Below are 12225 nucleotides of genomic sequence, written 5' to 3' on the forward strand. Positions count from 1 at the left end.
TAGCGCTTGTTTCGTGTTATTAGTAATGGAATGGCATTACCATAAGCCTAGCCCAACAAAACTGGCCCTATATTTCAGTTTTTTTATAGTCACGTGATTAACAAACATTTAAAATACTATTGCTACAGTATTACTTTTACATTTCAACATTACTTGAATGAGTAGTTCACTTCCAGAATTAAAATTAAGTCATCATTTGATGGGCACCATTGACTTCCATGGTAATTATTTTTTTCATCAAACTGTTCAGATACCATCTTCTTTTTTGTGTTCAACAGAAGAAAGAAATCTAACAGGTTTGGAACACGTGGAAAGGAGTGATCTATTCCTTTAATATCACACATAATCAGAGTTGTTGTCAATGCAATAATAATTATATTTCTGCTATTATACAGAGCCTATAGATAACTTCCATCTAGCAGAGTTAAGTTTTTAAAGTTTTAAAAAAATACATGTATGATTCAAGTGAATTCAAACTTTTATTGTCAACATAACAGAATAAAAATCTTCACAATTATGTGTGTTATAAAGCTTACATTTATTCATTTAGCAGACGCTTTTAAGCAAAGCGACTTACAAATGAGGAATAAAAGAAGCGATTCATCATAAAAAAGGCAATCTAAAAAGAAGATTTTACAGGAATTAAAGTTTACTGTAACTAACACATTAACTTTATCTGAATCACACATTATTTTAATTAAAAACAGGATCTCACAGTGCCACAGAATAATGCTTACACTGTATGTGGCCACAACACTCATACTTTATTTGACTTTCCTATGTTTATTTCTTCAGTGTCACCTGTTTCGTTGCCAGTTGCTGTGTTTTGATTTCTTTATGTTGTTTTGCCACCTCCTCTTTTAATTGCATGCAGAAACAATGCAATTACTTTAAGATCTAAATGTATAAATATGTGTCATTTCTACAAAGCACCAGGAAACGAACTAAGTGGATGACTTGTGGAAATGCTTTTTCATATGATTAACTACAGAGTTTGGATGTCTGAACTTCTCTCCACACTGAGTACAGCTGTACGGCTTCTCTCCCGTATGAATTCGTTCGTGTGATTTCTGTTGTGAAGACAGAGTGAAGGTCTTGTCGCAATAGTGCACTTGTACGGTTTTTCTCCAGTATGAATTTTTTGGTGGCATTTCAGTTGGGCGAGTGTAGTAAAGCCCTTCCACACTCACTACACAGGTAATCTTTCTCACCAGTGTGGATTTTCTGGTGCCGTTGGCAACAGAACCAACGCTGAAAAGCTCTTCCCACAGTAAGGACACACATAAGGCCGCTCATTTGAATGGATTTTCAGGTGTGTTTTCAGATTTGAGGATGCATGAAACTCTTTGCCACACTGATCACAGATGAATGGCTCTAGTCCAGAGTGAACACGCATGTGATCATTGAGAAAATTTGAATATTTGAAACTCTCTCCACACTGATTGCATTGGTACGGCTTCTCTCCAGTGTGAACTCGCTCGTGTGATTTCAGGTTTCCACGTTGAGCGAAGCTCTTGTCACAATATGAGCACTTATAAGGTTTTTCTCCAGTGTGAACTACTTGATGCTGTTTCAGCTGGCCAGCTGTAGTAAAGCTGTTTCCACACTCACAACACACGTGATCTCTCACTTCATCGTGTATTTTCTGATGCTGTTTACAACAGTCCAGTCGAGAGAAACTCTTTCCACACACAGAACACGCGTAAGGCTTCTCATCCGAATGAACTTTCAGGTGAAGATTTAGATTTGATAAAGAAATATACTTTTTACCACACTGATCACAGTTAAACGGCTTTTCTGCAGAGTGGCACACAGATGATTCTTGAGACCTGATTTATATTTGAAACTCTTTCCACAATGTGAGCAAATGTGCTGCTGCTTGTTGGATTTTCTTTTTCGAGTTTTGAAGTTGCGATGTTCCTCCTCCTCCTCCTCCTCCTCCTCGCTTAGTTCTTGTCTTTGCTCTTTCACTTCCATCCGATCTGAAATAAACATACTTAATAGTTCATTTTTAACTTAATCAGTTTAAGTGAACATGATTTAAGAACAGAAAGCAACAATATATGCCAAAAATGGCCAAAGGTTAGTTCTGTCATTTGCTTGATAATACGATCAAAATGTGGCTGACAGCTGCAATGCAAGGTTATAATGCATTTTCTGTTTCATTTATCATTCATATTTGCTTATTTTTTCACTAGCATTAAATCTGGTGAACTGAAGCTTTATCTTAATGTTTCTCAGCAGTCAATAATAAAGACCAACCTGTTTCTTCCTCAGTTTCTTCATCATAATTGTTTCGGGATGTTTGTGGATCACTCATGTCATCAATCTCCACTTCAACCAACTCGGTCTTTGCCATAGTGTGTCACAGATGAGCAGTTTCTCTTCTTAGAGGATGATGGGACTATTGCTAACCTTCATTGGTTTTCTGTTGTGAATGTGTACCAGAGCTGCCAAATGAAAAAATAATTCATACTGAATTACGTCAATTACACTTAATTTAAGTGAATGTGTGTTTTCAGAAAATAGTGTATGTTAATATAGTTATATGTCAGTAAAACATAAAAAAACTTTTTTTTTGACCAAAACATTTTTATGTAACCAAGGATTTTATATTCTTAAAGAATCTACAAACTAATCAGAAATCTATTATATAAAACAGAGATTTACATGTAACGTTACATTAAATTATGTTTTAGCAGACAGGAAGATAAAAAATGCATCACTGATTCAATAATATTCGTGGTGTACAAGACCTATTAAAAACGAATCTAAAAAACAATTTAAGCAGAGGTTAAATTATGAAAAGAAAATTATTTTCTAGAGATCCACTCTACACAAAATATGAACAGACTGAATGGAAGTTGATCAAAATGAATGATGATTCGATGTAGAATGCAATGTAATGTTAGCTAACGTTACTCTATAATAGTTCACATATGGACAATGTACATTAGCGCAACACAAAGATCAATGCTACATTAGAAAAGAAACACGGTTTTTAATAACATTAAGCCTTGGAATGAAATCTTGATCACACAGAGCTACACACTCACTCATAGAGCCTGTAAAAACAACTCGCTGTCAACACAATAGACTATAACTAATAACAAACCGGGACATATAATGCGTTTCATTACATTCGTATTTGAACTCTGGATTAGGTTATTGTCCGTAATCTCTGTAAATCGGTTTTAAATCTCACATACGTCGAAAATATTCCATATTAGCCCTTCTTTCAGATGGTTTAAATGCTCATTTTAGCTTTAGCAGGGTTGCCAGGTGTGCGAAACAAAACCAGCCCAAGGATCCCATCAGTGCATCAGTTTGAAAGATCGACTGTAAAACAGCGGACTTGGCAACCTCTCCTTGAGCATCCGGTTTGTTCTTTAGGACAAACTCGAAACGCAATTCTGACACCTATTGGAAATTTCTGTTAACACACATACACATGCTGTATAAAAGATTGAATCTTATTAAAATTACACTGTTTTATAGGACATCACAGCTAGCTACTGCAAGTCAGCAGATTTTAGTAACCCACCACTTTATTTCACACTTCAAAACCTAGTTATTGTGTGTAGCTTATTTACAGTATGTGTGTATGTACCAAGAGCTCCTTAAAAACCACAACAAATTCCTTGTGGGTTTGCACACACTTGGAGAATAAAGATAATTCTGATTCTGACTATTGGTTATAGTGGTTTTGGCTCATTTCTTCACACACCACCACTATTGTTATACTCACCAAATTAAATCAAAATTCACAGAAAATGCAGACATACCAATATATATATATAGCTCCTGTCCTCTAGTGTTCCTTCCCTGTCTTCCCTCCCACCAAAACCTAGATTGTTTCTTTTTGGAAAATTGTTTTCTTTCAGTTAAGACTGAAAACTAAGGTTTTGTTTTTTACTGATTGACCATAGGTCTTTAAGGACCTCGGGTTTTAAGTGAAAAAAAAAAAAATATTATTTGTGGATAATTTTGGCAGTATTCAGCCAAAATATAGAGGTGTATAAGTTCAAATCAATGAGGGATATGATAAAGTCAGTTCCAAAATAAATATAAAACCTGTGCTTGAAAGAAAGCATGCTGATAAAAGATTAAATCCAATATGGTGATAATATAGCATAATGGAAAATGTATAAGCTATTTTTGTTGGCTACTCATTTTTTGACCTTGAACAAATAAATATAACCAATAGGATAAAAATGACAAACTATTTCCATGTTTTCCCACAAAATTACATTTAATTGTCTAGAAAAGCATGAACTACTGCACAGAATAACATAGGCTTTTCAGCATTTGGTAAATAAAGCTGTGGAGGCCTTTACAATCATACCAAAAGCTATAGCAGTAAACGGCTTGAAATCGAAACTACTGCAGAACAGTTTGCCACTTAAGCATAGTAACAAGCATACAAATAACAAACAAAGCGTGACATAGTACCACGCGCAGTACACTGCCATGTTTTAGGCAAAATTTTACAGAATATAAGGGGTTAAAACTGACATCTATTATTCTAATTTTAAATATGAATCAGTCCTGAATACAAATTATAATGAAAAAAAAATAATAAACAGTCCAACAAATTAAAGCTTCCTAGTAGGTGTCACAGTCTGCTACTGTGAGGAGAACGGAGCAAGGAACAAATGAGACGCAAGAGTCCAATTCAAAACATACAGACTTTCAATACTATCAAAGGAAACAGGGAAAACATGTAGCAAAGGTAGACATGAACGATTCCAGACAAGGGAGAACAGAACGGGTTCGGACTAAATAGGGCAGATAACGAGGGGCAGACAGCTAAGGGAGGGTAACTAATAATGAGAAACCACCTGAACTAAATAGAAATAAATGAGGACAGGGAACAGGAATAACCAAATAAGGACAGACAGGAACTACATGGAAGAACTAGTACATGGACTACATGGAACAAAGAAACACAAAACAGGTCATCAATATATATAAACAATAGAAACAGAAATAAGGTATTAAGCAAAAACTTACGCAATACCTCTGTCTCCACTCACTAATGGCTTCTCAATCAAAGGGTCTCTAAATATAACAGAAACCAATATGCACACTGATTTTTATATGAGAATAATTAACCCCTTAAACAGCATGTTTTTAATAATTTATTTTTGATCAGTCTATTACTGGTCAATGTGAACTTTCACATGTTGTATTATCTTGATAATTGAACAATCTCCAACCCCAAAAAGCAAGGTAGAGGGGTTCAGTGAATGTGGTCTTGACTCTGTGTAGGAGAGTCATTGTGTCAGAGACGCTGTAGAAGCACAGAGTTCCTGCCTCTCTGATCCAGATACACTCCCTATTCTAGAGGCAGGCAGGGACACTGACCTTTGCTTTATCATGTGTGAAACCAAAACTCTGTTTATAATAGCCAAACGCCAGGATGTTTTGTTGAAGCCAAGTTTACAGTCATCACTTTTTCCTTTACGTCCAATTCCTTTGTAACAAACTGCTACAGCCCAGTCGTTCCACAGCACTCAACCTCCCAGTAAACAGCGACCGCACAAACCCTCTCTACAGAGGACATTACAATATTCATCAAATCGCTCTGGGTGATCAGGATATTGCTGGACTACATTTGAACATGTTATTTTCCTGTTGTCTTCTGACAAGATGATATTTTTGTGTGCAGTGTTTGGATCCAGGTGAAGCTGACAGAAATCTGAGGAGGAGAAATGCACATAATAACAAATATTGAACAAAATACACTTTGGTTCCAAAATTTTCAGATTGTAACAGATCACTGATACTTATTATTTAATGAGTGTTTGTCTAGAAGAAACTGAAGTTCAACTTACACTGCAAAAAATCATTTTGAATCTTCGGTTCTGGAAGCTTTGCAACATGGACATTTGACACTTAAGAGACAAAAAAGCAAACATAATTAATTTAAAGTTTTAATCCTGTTCAGTAAATAACAATACAAATATATCAGAATATTCAGACCTTCTCGAGATATTTTGGCTGTTTGTTGTTGACAGACGTCTTCCAAAACTCTCTGAATGCTGAGATTGAAATGTCTTTAAAAGACAGATGAGTGTGTTGAGTGCAGCTGGGAACGTCTTTCATATGAGGGTAAGACACACACAGACGGACAGCTCTGAAATCACAATAATAATTAAAAACTTACTTTGTGGCACATAAGTGACTGTTTCCACTAAATAAAAGAAATAGAAAAAGCACAGAACAATGATTGGTGAGCCCCCTGTTATATCCTGCATGATTATTAAAGGACTTTCATCACCTTCAGACAGTGTATCTGATCGTCAGTAATCAGAAGTTTCTCATCTCTTCTTGTGTTTTTCTGAGTTCTGTCAGGTCTTGATCCAGATGTTTGTGAAGTTTCTCTGCTCGATCTATCTCAGTCTTCTCCTGATCTCTGATCTGATCTTTAATCTCAGAGCGTTTCTTCTCCAGAGAGCAGATGAGCTCAGTGAAGACTTCTCAATGTCCTCCACGGCCTCTTGTGCTGAACTCTGTTGGACAGAAACAACAGCCTAAATATTGTATTTATGTGACCAAGTTCAATAACTTTGTCATAATACTTTTCCAAATCAAAAGAGTCAACTGAACGAGCAAAATCAAAATGTCACCAGTTTATTATACCTCTCTTTTATTATTATTTTGCTTTTTTTACATGCATCTTTTGATACTCACTTTTAAAGACTTCATAGCTTCACTGAGTTCCTGCTGACCTCTCTCTCGTTCCTCAATCTGCTTTTGACATGGCACCTTTATCTCCTTTAACTTGTCCTGAGGATGTTAATGTACAAAATTAATATAGTTACATCTTGCCAATCTCATTTTGTGATCATTAAATATAAAATAAAATATACGTCATAATAAGGTAAAAAGGAAGAAGTAGAATAGGTACTGATATAGGACTAATAAGCATTCATTACCTTTTTACCAGTCCATTCTGAATTCAGAGATACAACATTGTGGTTTTTATGATTGTCAGTCACACACAAACAACAAATGCACTGATGGTCATCCTGACAGTAAATCTCAAGAGGTTTCCCATGACTGAGGCAGATGTTCTCCTGAATGTTTCTGGAGGCTGGGACTAGTTTGTGCTTCATAAACGCAGGAGATTGATAGTGAGGCTGCAGGTGAGTTTGACAGAAGGAGGCCAAGCACTGCAGACAGGACTTTACAGCTCTGCTCTTCTCTGTAGTGCAAACATCACACTCCACAGCAGCCATTTGTAGAGACGTCTTCTGCTGCGTCTCCATCATCTCCGCTATCAGAGTGTCCTTCTTCAGTAGAGGTCTCTGACTGAAGTTCTCTTTGCATTGGGGACAGCAGTACGGCGGCTCCTGCTCCTTCTGGCCCCAGCAGTCAGTAATGCAGCTCATACAGTAACTGTGTCCACAGGGAATCGTCACCGGCTCCTTCAGCCGATCCAAACAGACTGAACAGATGAACTGATCCTCATACTGACTCGCTGCAGACTCAGACATTTCTCTGCAGATAGTTTATAGAGCTCTGATAGAAACTGCTCTGCCGGAAGTAAATCAATATAAATCCACATGTAAATCATGAATGAAAGAGCATGTCTATAAATCTACAAATTGCTTATCATTTTGTGTATTATAAATAATAATCCTAAAGGCTTTACCTGTAACCAAGCGAATAAACATATGACTTAAAGATCAACACAAAATTATTAAAGGCATAATTGCTCTTTTCAATGCAAGCAAAGAGACATGGGTCAAACTATTATTTAAGGTTTAAGATGTTCTTACATGTTTTTATAGAATATCTCTATTCAAAGAGATATTTCTCCACACTAATAATCAGAGCAGTCAAATATTGTCTATTAACAGACAGAAAATCTTTCTTTGTATTATTTGCTGCTAACAAACTTTGAATGTATTTACATGATCGCTAGAATTTTTACACAAATTACACATTGCATTATTAATTGTATATTTAAAGAAACAATGCTATGTACTGACAGTAAATAAAGATGATTTAAACGTGTGCCTCTTTTTAAAAGTTTTACAGCTGTTTTCTTATCTTTCTGCAAACACCATCAGATAGTTATTAAAAAGCAAAAATCTGTAAAAATCAACTTAGTTATCTAAATTGTAAAGAAATTAAATGTACAGAAAGTATAGTTCCTGTTAGCAGATATAAATACAAGAAAACAAAATCTGAATTCAATACATGTAATTAGCATAATTCATGTTGTCAAGATCATTAGCTGGAGTGCCCATGAACTTCAGTAGAGGGCACTCCACTCAGGACCATTCCACCCATCAACCACCAAATGTCACCATATCATCACTTGGACACTAGCACCTCTCATACTGTTGCACCACATCCAAACTACATCTCCCGTGAGTCACTGCACCACTATCACCTTGCCACACCTGCACCTCATTCATCAGCTAATCTCCTTGCCACACCTGCACCTCATTTACACACACATACAGTATAAGCAGCACACTCACTCCACCACATTGCTAAGTCTTGTTAAGCCTGTCTGGCATTTCCTAGTGTTTTCTCCTGTGTTTTGTTCTTCCTGTGTCTGAGCTTGGATTGTTTATTTTGACTCTGACTCTCTGCTGCCTGCCCCGATCTCTGCTTGTCTCTGTTTTCGATTCTGGTTACCCCTGACATACCTGACACCATTCCTGATTTCTGCCTGTCCGACCATTCTCTAAATAAATTCTACATTTGGATCCGAACGCCTCTGACTCTCTTCATAACAGAAGACATCGCCACACCAGGATCCAGCAGCCCAATATCCCCTCATCACCGAGGTATCAGTTCAGTATCCATATCAGCCTCTTACCAATCCAGCCTAACCATGGATCCAGTCAACCAGCTGTTAAATCTACGACAAGGAGATCAATCGATTGAGGAGTATGTTCAGCAGTTCTGTGAGCTAGTATATCAGGTTCCTCTAAATGATGAAGCTTTGTTTAACGACTTGTTTCGTTTTGGACTCAGTGAGTCAATTAAATCATGGTTACCTGGAATGGCCATCTAAGGGATATCATAGAATATGCTCTTTTGTTGTGTGGCTCTTCGTTCACTGTGGGTGAGGCGGAGGACAGCATTGAAGCCCCAAAATCTCTCCAAGTCTAGTCAGGTCCCCGTCGATCAGGTCCCTGTCGATTTCCCAGAGTCTAGTCAGGTCACCGCTGACCGTCCAGAGTCAGGTCAAGTCACCTCTAACACCCAAAAGTCAAGTGAAACAATAGTTAAACTTCAGGAACTAAGTCAAATCACAGTTGATGGAGGCCATCCACCAATTCTCTGTCTGTCCTGTTACAGCCACGGAGGTCCTCCTTGAACTCACCGCCTGCCCTGTCATGGCCACGGAGGCCAGCTTCCATCTCAACACGGCCACGGAGGCCGCTATTAACCTGTTTATGTTCTCTGTTTCATTTCCACCTGACCAGACTTGTTCTCCTGTGCCATCGACTCCACTGTGGTGGTCCTCTGCTCCGCCCTGGTGGGCTTCTGTCCCGTCTTCTCGGCTGTGGTGGTCCTCTGCTCTGCCCTGGTGGGCTTCTGTCCCATCTTCTCAGCTGTGGTGGTCCTCTGCTCCACCCTGGTGGGCTTCTGTCCAGTCTTCTCGGCTGAGGTGGTCCTCTTCTCTGCCTTGGTGGGCTCCAGCTCCACCTGCCCAGCTCTGGTGGGCTCCCACGCCACCTGCTCTGCCTTGGCGGGCCCCTGTTCCCGAGTTAAGCCCTGTTCCCAAGATAAGCCCACGGCAGGCCCCTGTTCCCGAGTTAAGCCCTGTTCCCGAGTTAAGCCCACGACAGGCCCCTGTTCCCGAGTTAAGCCCATGGCAGGCCCCTGTTTCCCATGTCAGGCCCAGGAAGGGCCCCTGTTTCCCATGTCAGGTCCAGGAAAGGCTCCTAATCTCCATGTTAGGCCCAGGAAGGGCTCCAGTTCCGCCTGCTCTGCCCCGGGCCCGGCCACTGCACTTCCACATTGACCTGGCCCTTCGTCCCTCTCCCTGTTCCGCCTCCACTCAACCGCCCTCCTAGATTGTTTTGAGTGCCTGGAAGCCGCTCATTTTGGGGAGGGGGGGGGGGGGGCTATGTCACGATCATTAGCTGGAGTGCCCATGAACTTCAGTAGAGGGCACTCCACTCAGGACCATTCCACCCATCAACCACCAAATGTCACCATATCATCACTTGGACACTAGCACATCTCATACTGTTGCAACACACCCAAACTACATCTCCCATGAGTCACTGCATCACTATCACCTTGTCACACCTGCACCTCATTCATCAGCTAATCTCCTTGCCACACCTGCACCTCATTTACACACACATATAAGCAGCACACTCACTCCACCACATTGCAAAGTCTTGTTTTAGCCTGTATAGCATTTCCGAGCGTTTTCTCCTTGTTTTGTTCTTCCCGTGTCTGATCTTGGATTGTTTATTTTGACTCTGATTCTCTGCTGCCTGCCCTGATCTCTGCTTGTTTCTGTTTTTGATTCTGGATACCCCTGACATACCTGACGCCATTCCTGATTTCTGCCTGTCTGACCATTCTCTAAATTCTGCATTTGGATCCGAACGCCTCTGACTCTCTTCATAACACATGTAATATGACTTAAAACCTATTATTTTGTCAACACTGTGAGCTGTTTGCAGGTTCTTCTGGCAATTCGCTTCTAAACTAATGAATTTAGTCATGAATTATTAAGTATAGAAACCTTGCTGAAGATGAACTACTGAAGATGAATATGCCAAGATCATGGAATACAAAAAAGTCCATGTAACATGAGCTATAGATTTTTTTTTAATGCAATATATATCTTGATAGTATCTAAAGTATATTCATTGTTGGTGTTTAAGAAATTGTATGCCTTTTGTTCAGCCAAACTATTAATTACATTGAACATATTTATTGCTGGCTTGTCTGAGTTTTCCTCTGCTCCATTATCCTGACAGATGAACATTTTCCAGCAAATATAGGGTATAGGGGTTCAGTGATCAGGGATTATTATTGCTTTTATAAAAGAGTTAACATGCATTCAAGAAGCATCATTAAGCATTTGGCTATAACTCAATGAACATAAAGTACCATAGGCTACCTGAAACAAAAAAAAACAACTTTTAAATAGGCTTATATTTCTTCTGCACTTCAGAAACTATGGGCTTCCACCCACACAAGCACACACATCAATCGTTTCCTTGAAAAGATATGAAATTTTCTTTCTTTTTTATTTTATTTTATTTTTTTATATATAAAGGTGAATAACGCAGACATAACCATAGCAGAGGTGTAACTCCTATGGTCACTCATTCATATTAATTACAATATTCAATAAATATGCTAAATAAAGTTACTTATACATGGAACCGTTCTTAAGTATGTTGATAGTTCTTATTAATAAGGGGTTTCCAATAATACACAGATCTGTTTGATGAAGCTACTTAAAAATCCTATGACATTTAACAGGTTTCCAATAATACACAGATCTGTTTGGTGACATTAAGAACAGAATCTAGCCATTTAAAAAATTCTTAATTGTGACTGCAACCAAAATCTTGTGCAACGGAATACACATTTATTACATAATATTTTATCAAACATTTGTTCATCAAATCTTATTTTCAGAATTTTAAAATCTGTGTTTTGTTTTTGTTGTTTTTGTTTGTCCACTGGAATAATTTATGTATTAGGTTAATCTTATTCCTTAAAATAACAGTGATTTATACGGAGAGGCACATGAGACAATCTTAAAAGATTCTTAACTAGGCAGAATGTCTCAAAATTATAGGCTACCTAGTGCTAAGAGTTGGTAATCAGTGTTATAATAGCAGAGAAATAGGCTAACTCAATGCAATTTCTTTCAATAGGTACATAAATAAAGCCATTATCTATGGATTTCATGAAGTTCTTACCTGTTCTGAAAGTCACCACGTCAGATATTCACTCCTCTACAGTTTTACTGTAAATAATGTGGACCGGTAGACAAGAGTTTTTATCAATGGGTGTAACAGGGAGGTTTCGTTTCTTTAGAATCCACAAAAATGCATACACTTCTCGCTTTCAGTGTTGAAACACAAAGTGAGATTGAAAGAAAAGGAAAGAACTGGAGTAAAAAATCGGATTCAGAAATAGAAACATAATTATAACATTAAAGAAAATGTATAATTTGTGTCACTTACTTTAAAAAAAAAAACTTTCAGGTTTATG

General features: G+C 38.1%; 2 protein-coding genes and 1 pseudogene across 2 annotated transcripts in view; 1 reads left to right on the plus strand and 2 right to left on the minus strand.

The window, feature by feature from the left end:
* The window catches only part of LOC113058940 (neurofibromin-like), a 10708-nt gene extending 9434 nt beyond the window's left edge, over nucleotides 1–1274 (plus strand). The window contains exon 7 of the mRNA XM_026227189.1: nucleotides 1215–1274. Coding sequence (XP_026082974.1) covers nucleotides 1215–1274 — 60 coding nt within the window. The remainder of the gene's footprint in view (nucleotides 1–1214) is intronic.
* Nucleotides 1275–1320: 46 nt separating this feature from the next.
* LOC113058942 (histone H3.v1-like) lies at nucleotides 1321–2432 on the minus strand. Its single transcript, XM_026227190.1, has 3 exons — nucleotides 2263–2432; nucleotides 1771–1982; nucleotides 1321–1374 (listed from the first exon to the last, which is right to left on the minus strand). The coding sequence occupies exons 1-3, from the start codon at nucleotides 2357–2359 to the stop codon at nucleotides 1321–1323; spliced, it is 363 nt and encodes a 120-aa protein (XP_026082975.1). The 5' UTR covers nucleotides 2360–2432.
* Nucleotides 2433–5159: 2727 nt separating this feature from the next.
* On the minus strand, nucleotides 5160–12025 carry LOC113058943 (E3 ubiquitin/ISG15 ligase TRIM25-like; annotated as a pseudogene).
* Nucleotides 12026–12225: the final 200 nt, after the last annotated feature.

The sequence above is a fragment of the Carassius auratus genome, chromosome 40 (assembly GCF_003368295.1).
Source record: "Carassius auratus strain Wakin chromosome 40, ASM336829v1, whole genome shotgun sequence".
NCBI classification, from domain to species: Eukaryota; Metazoa; Chordata; class Actinopteri; order Cypriniformes; family Cyprinidae; genus Carassius; species Carassius auratus.

Excerpts from the sequence above, each read along its gene's own strand:
- LOC113058942 (XM_026227190.1), bottom strand. The coding sequence starts at position 2,359 with ATGGCAAAGACCGAGTTGGTTGAAGTGGAGATTGATGACATGAGTGAT. Across the intron at positions 1,983-2,262 it reads AGAAACTGAGGAAGAAACAG|ATCGGATGGAAGTGAAAGAG; the intron begins GTTGGTCTTTAT and ends TGTTTATTTCAG. Across the intron at positions 1,375-1,770 it reads GTTTAACTGTGATCAGTGTG|AGCCATTCATCTGTGATCAG; the intron begins GTAAAAAGTATA and ends ACTCTGGACTAG.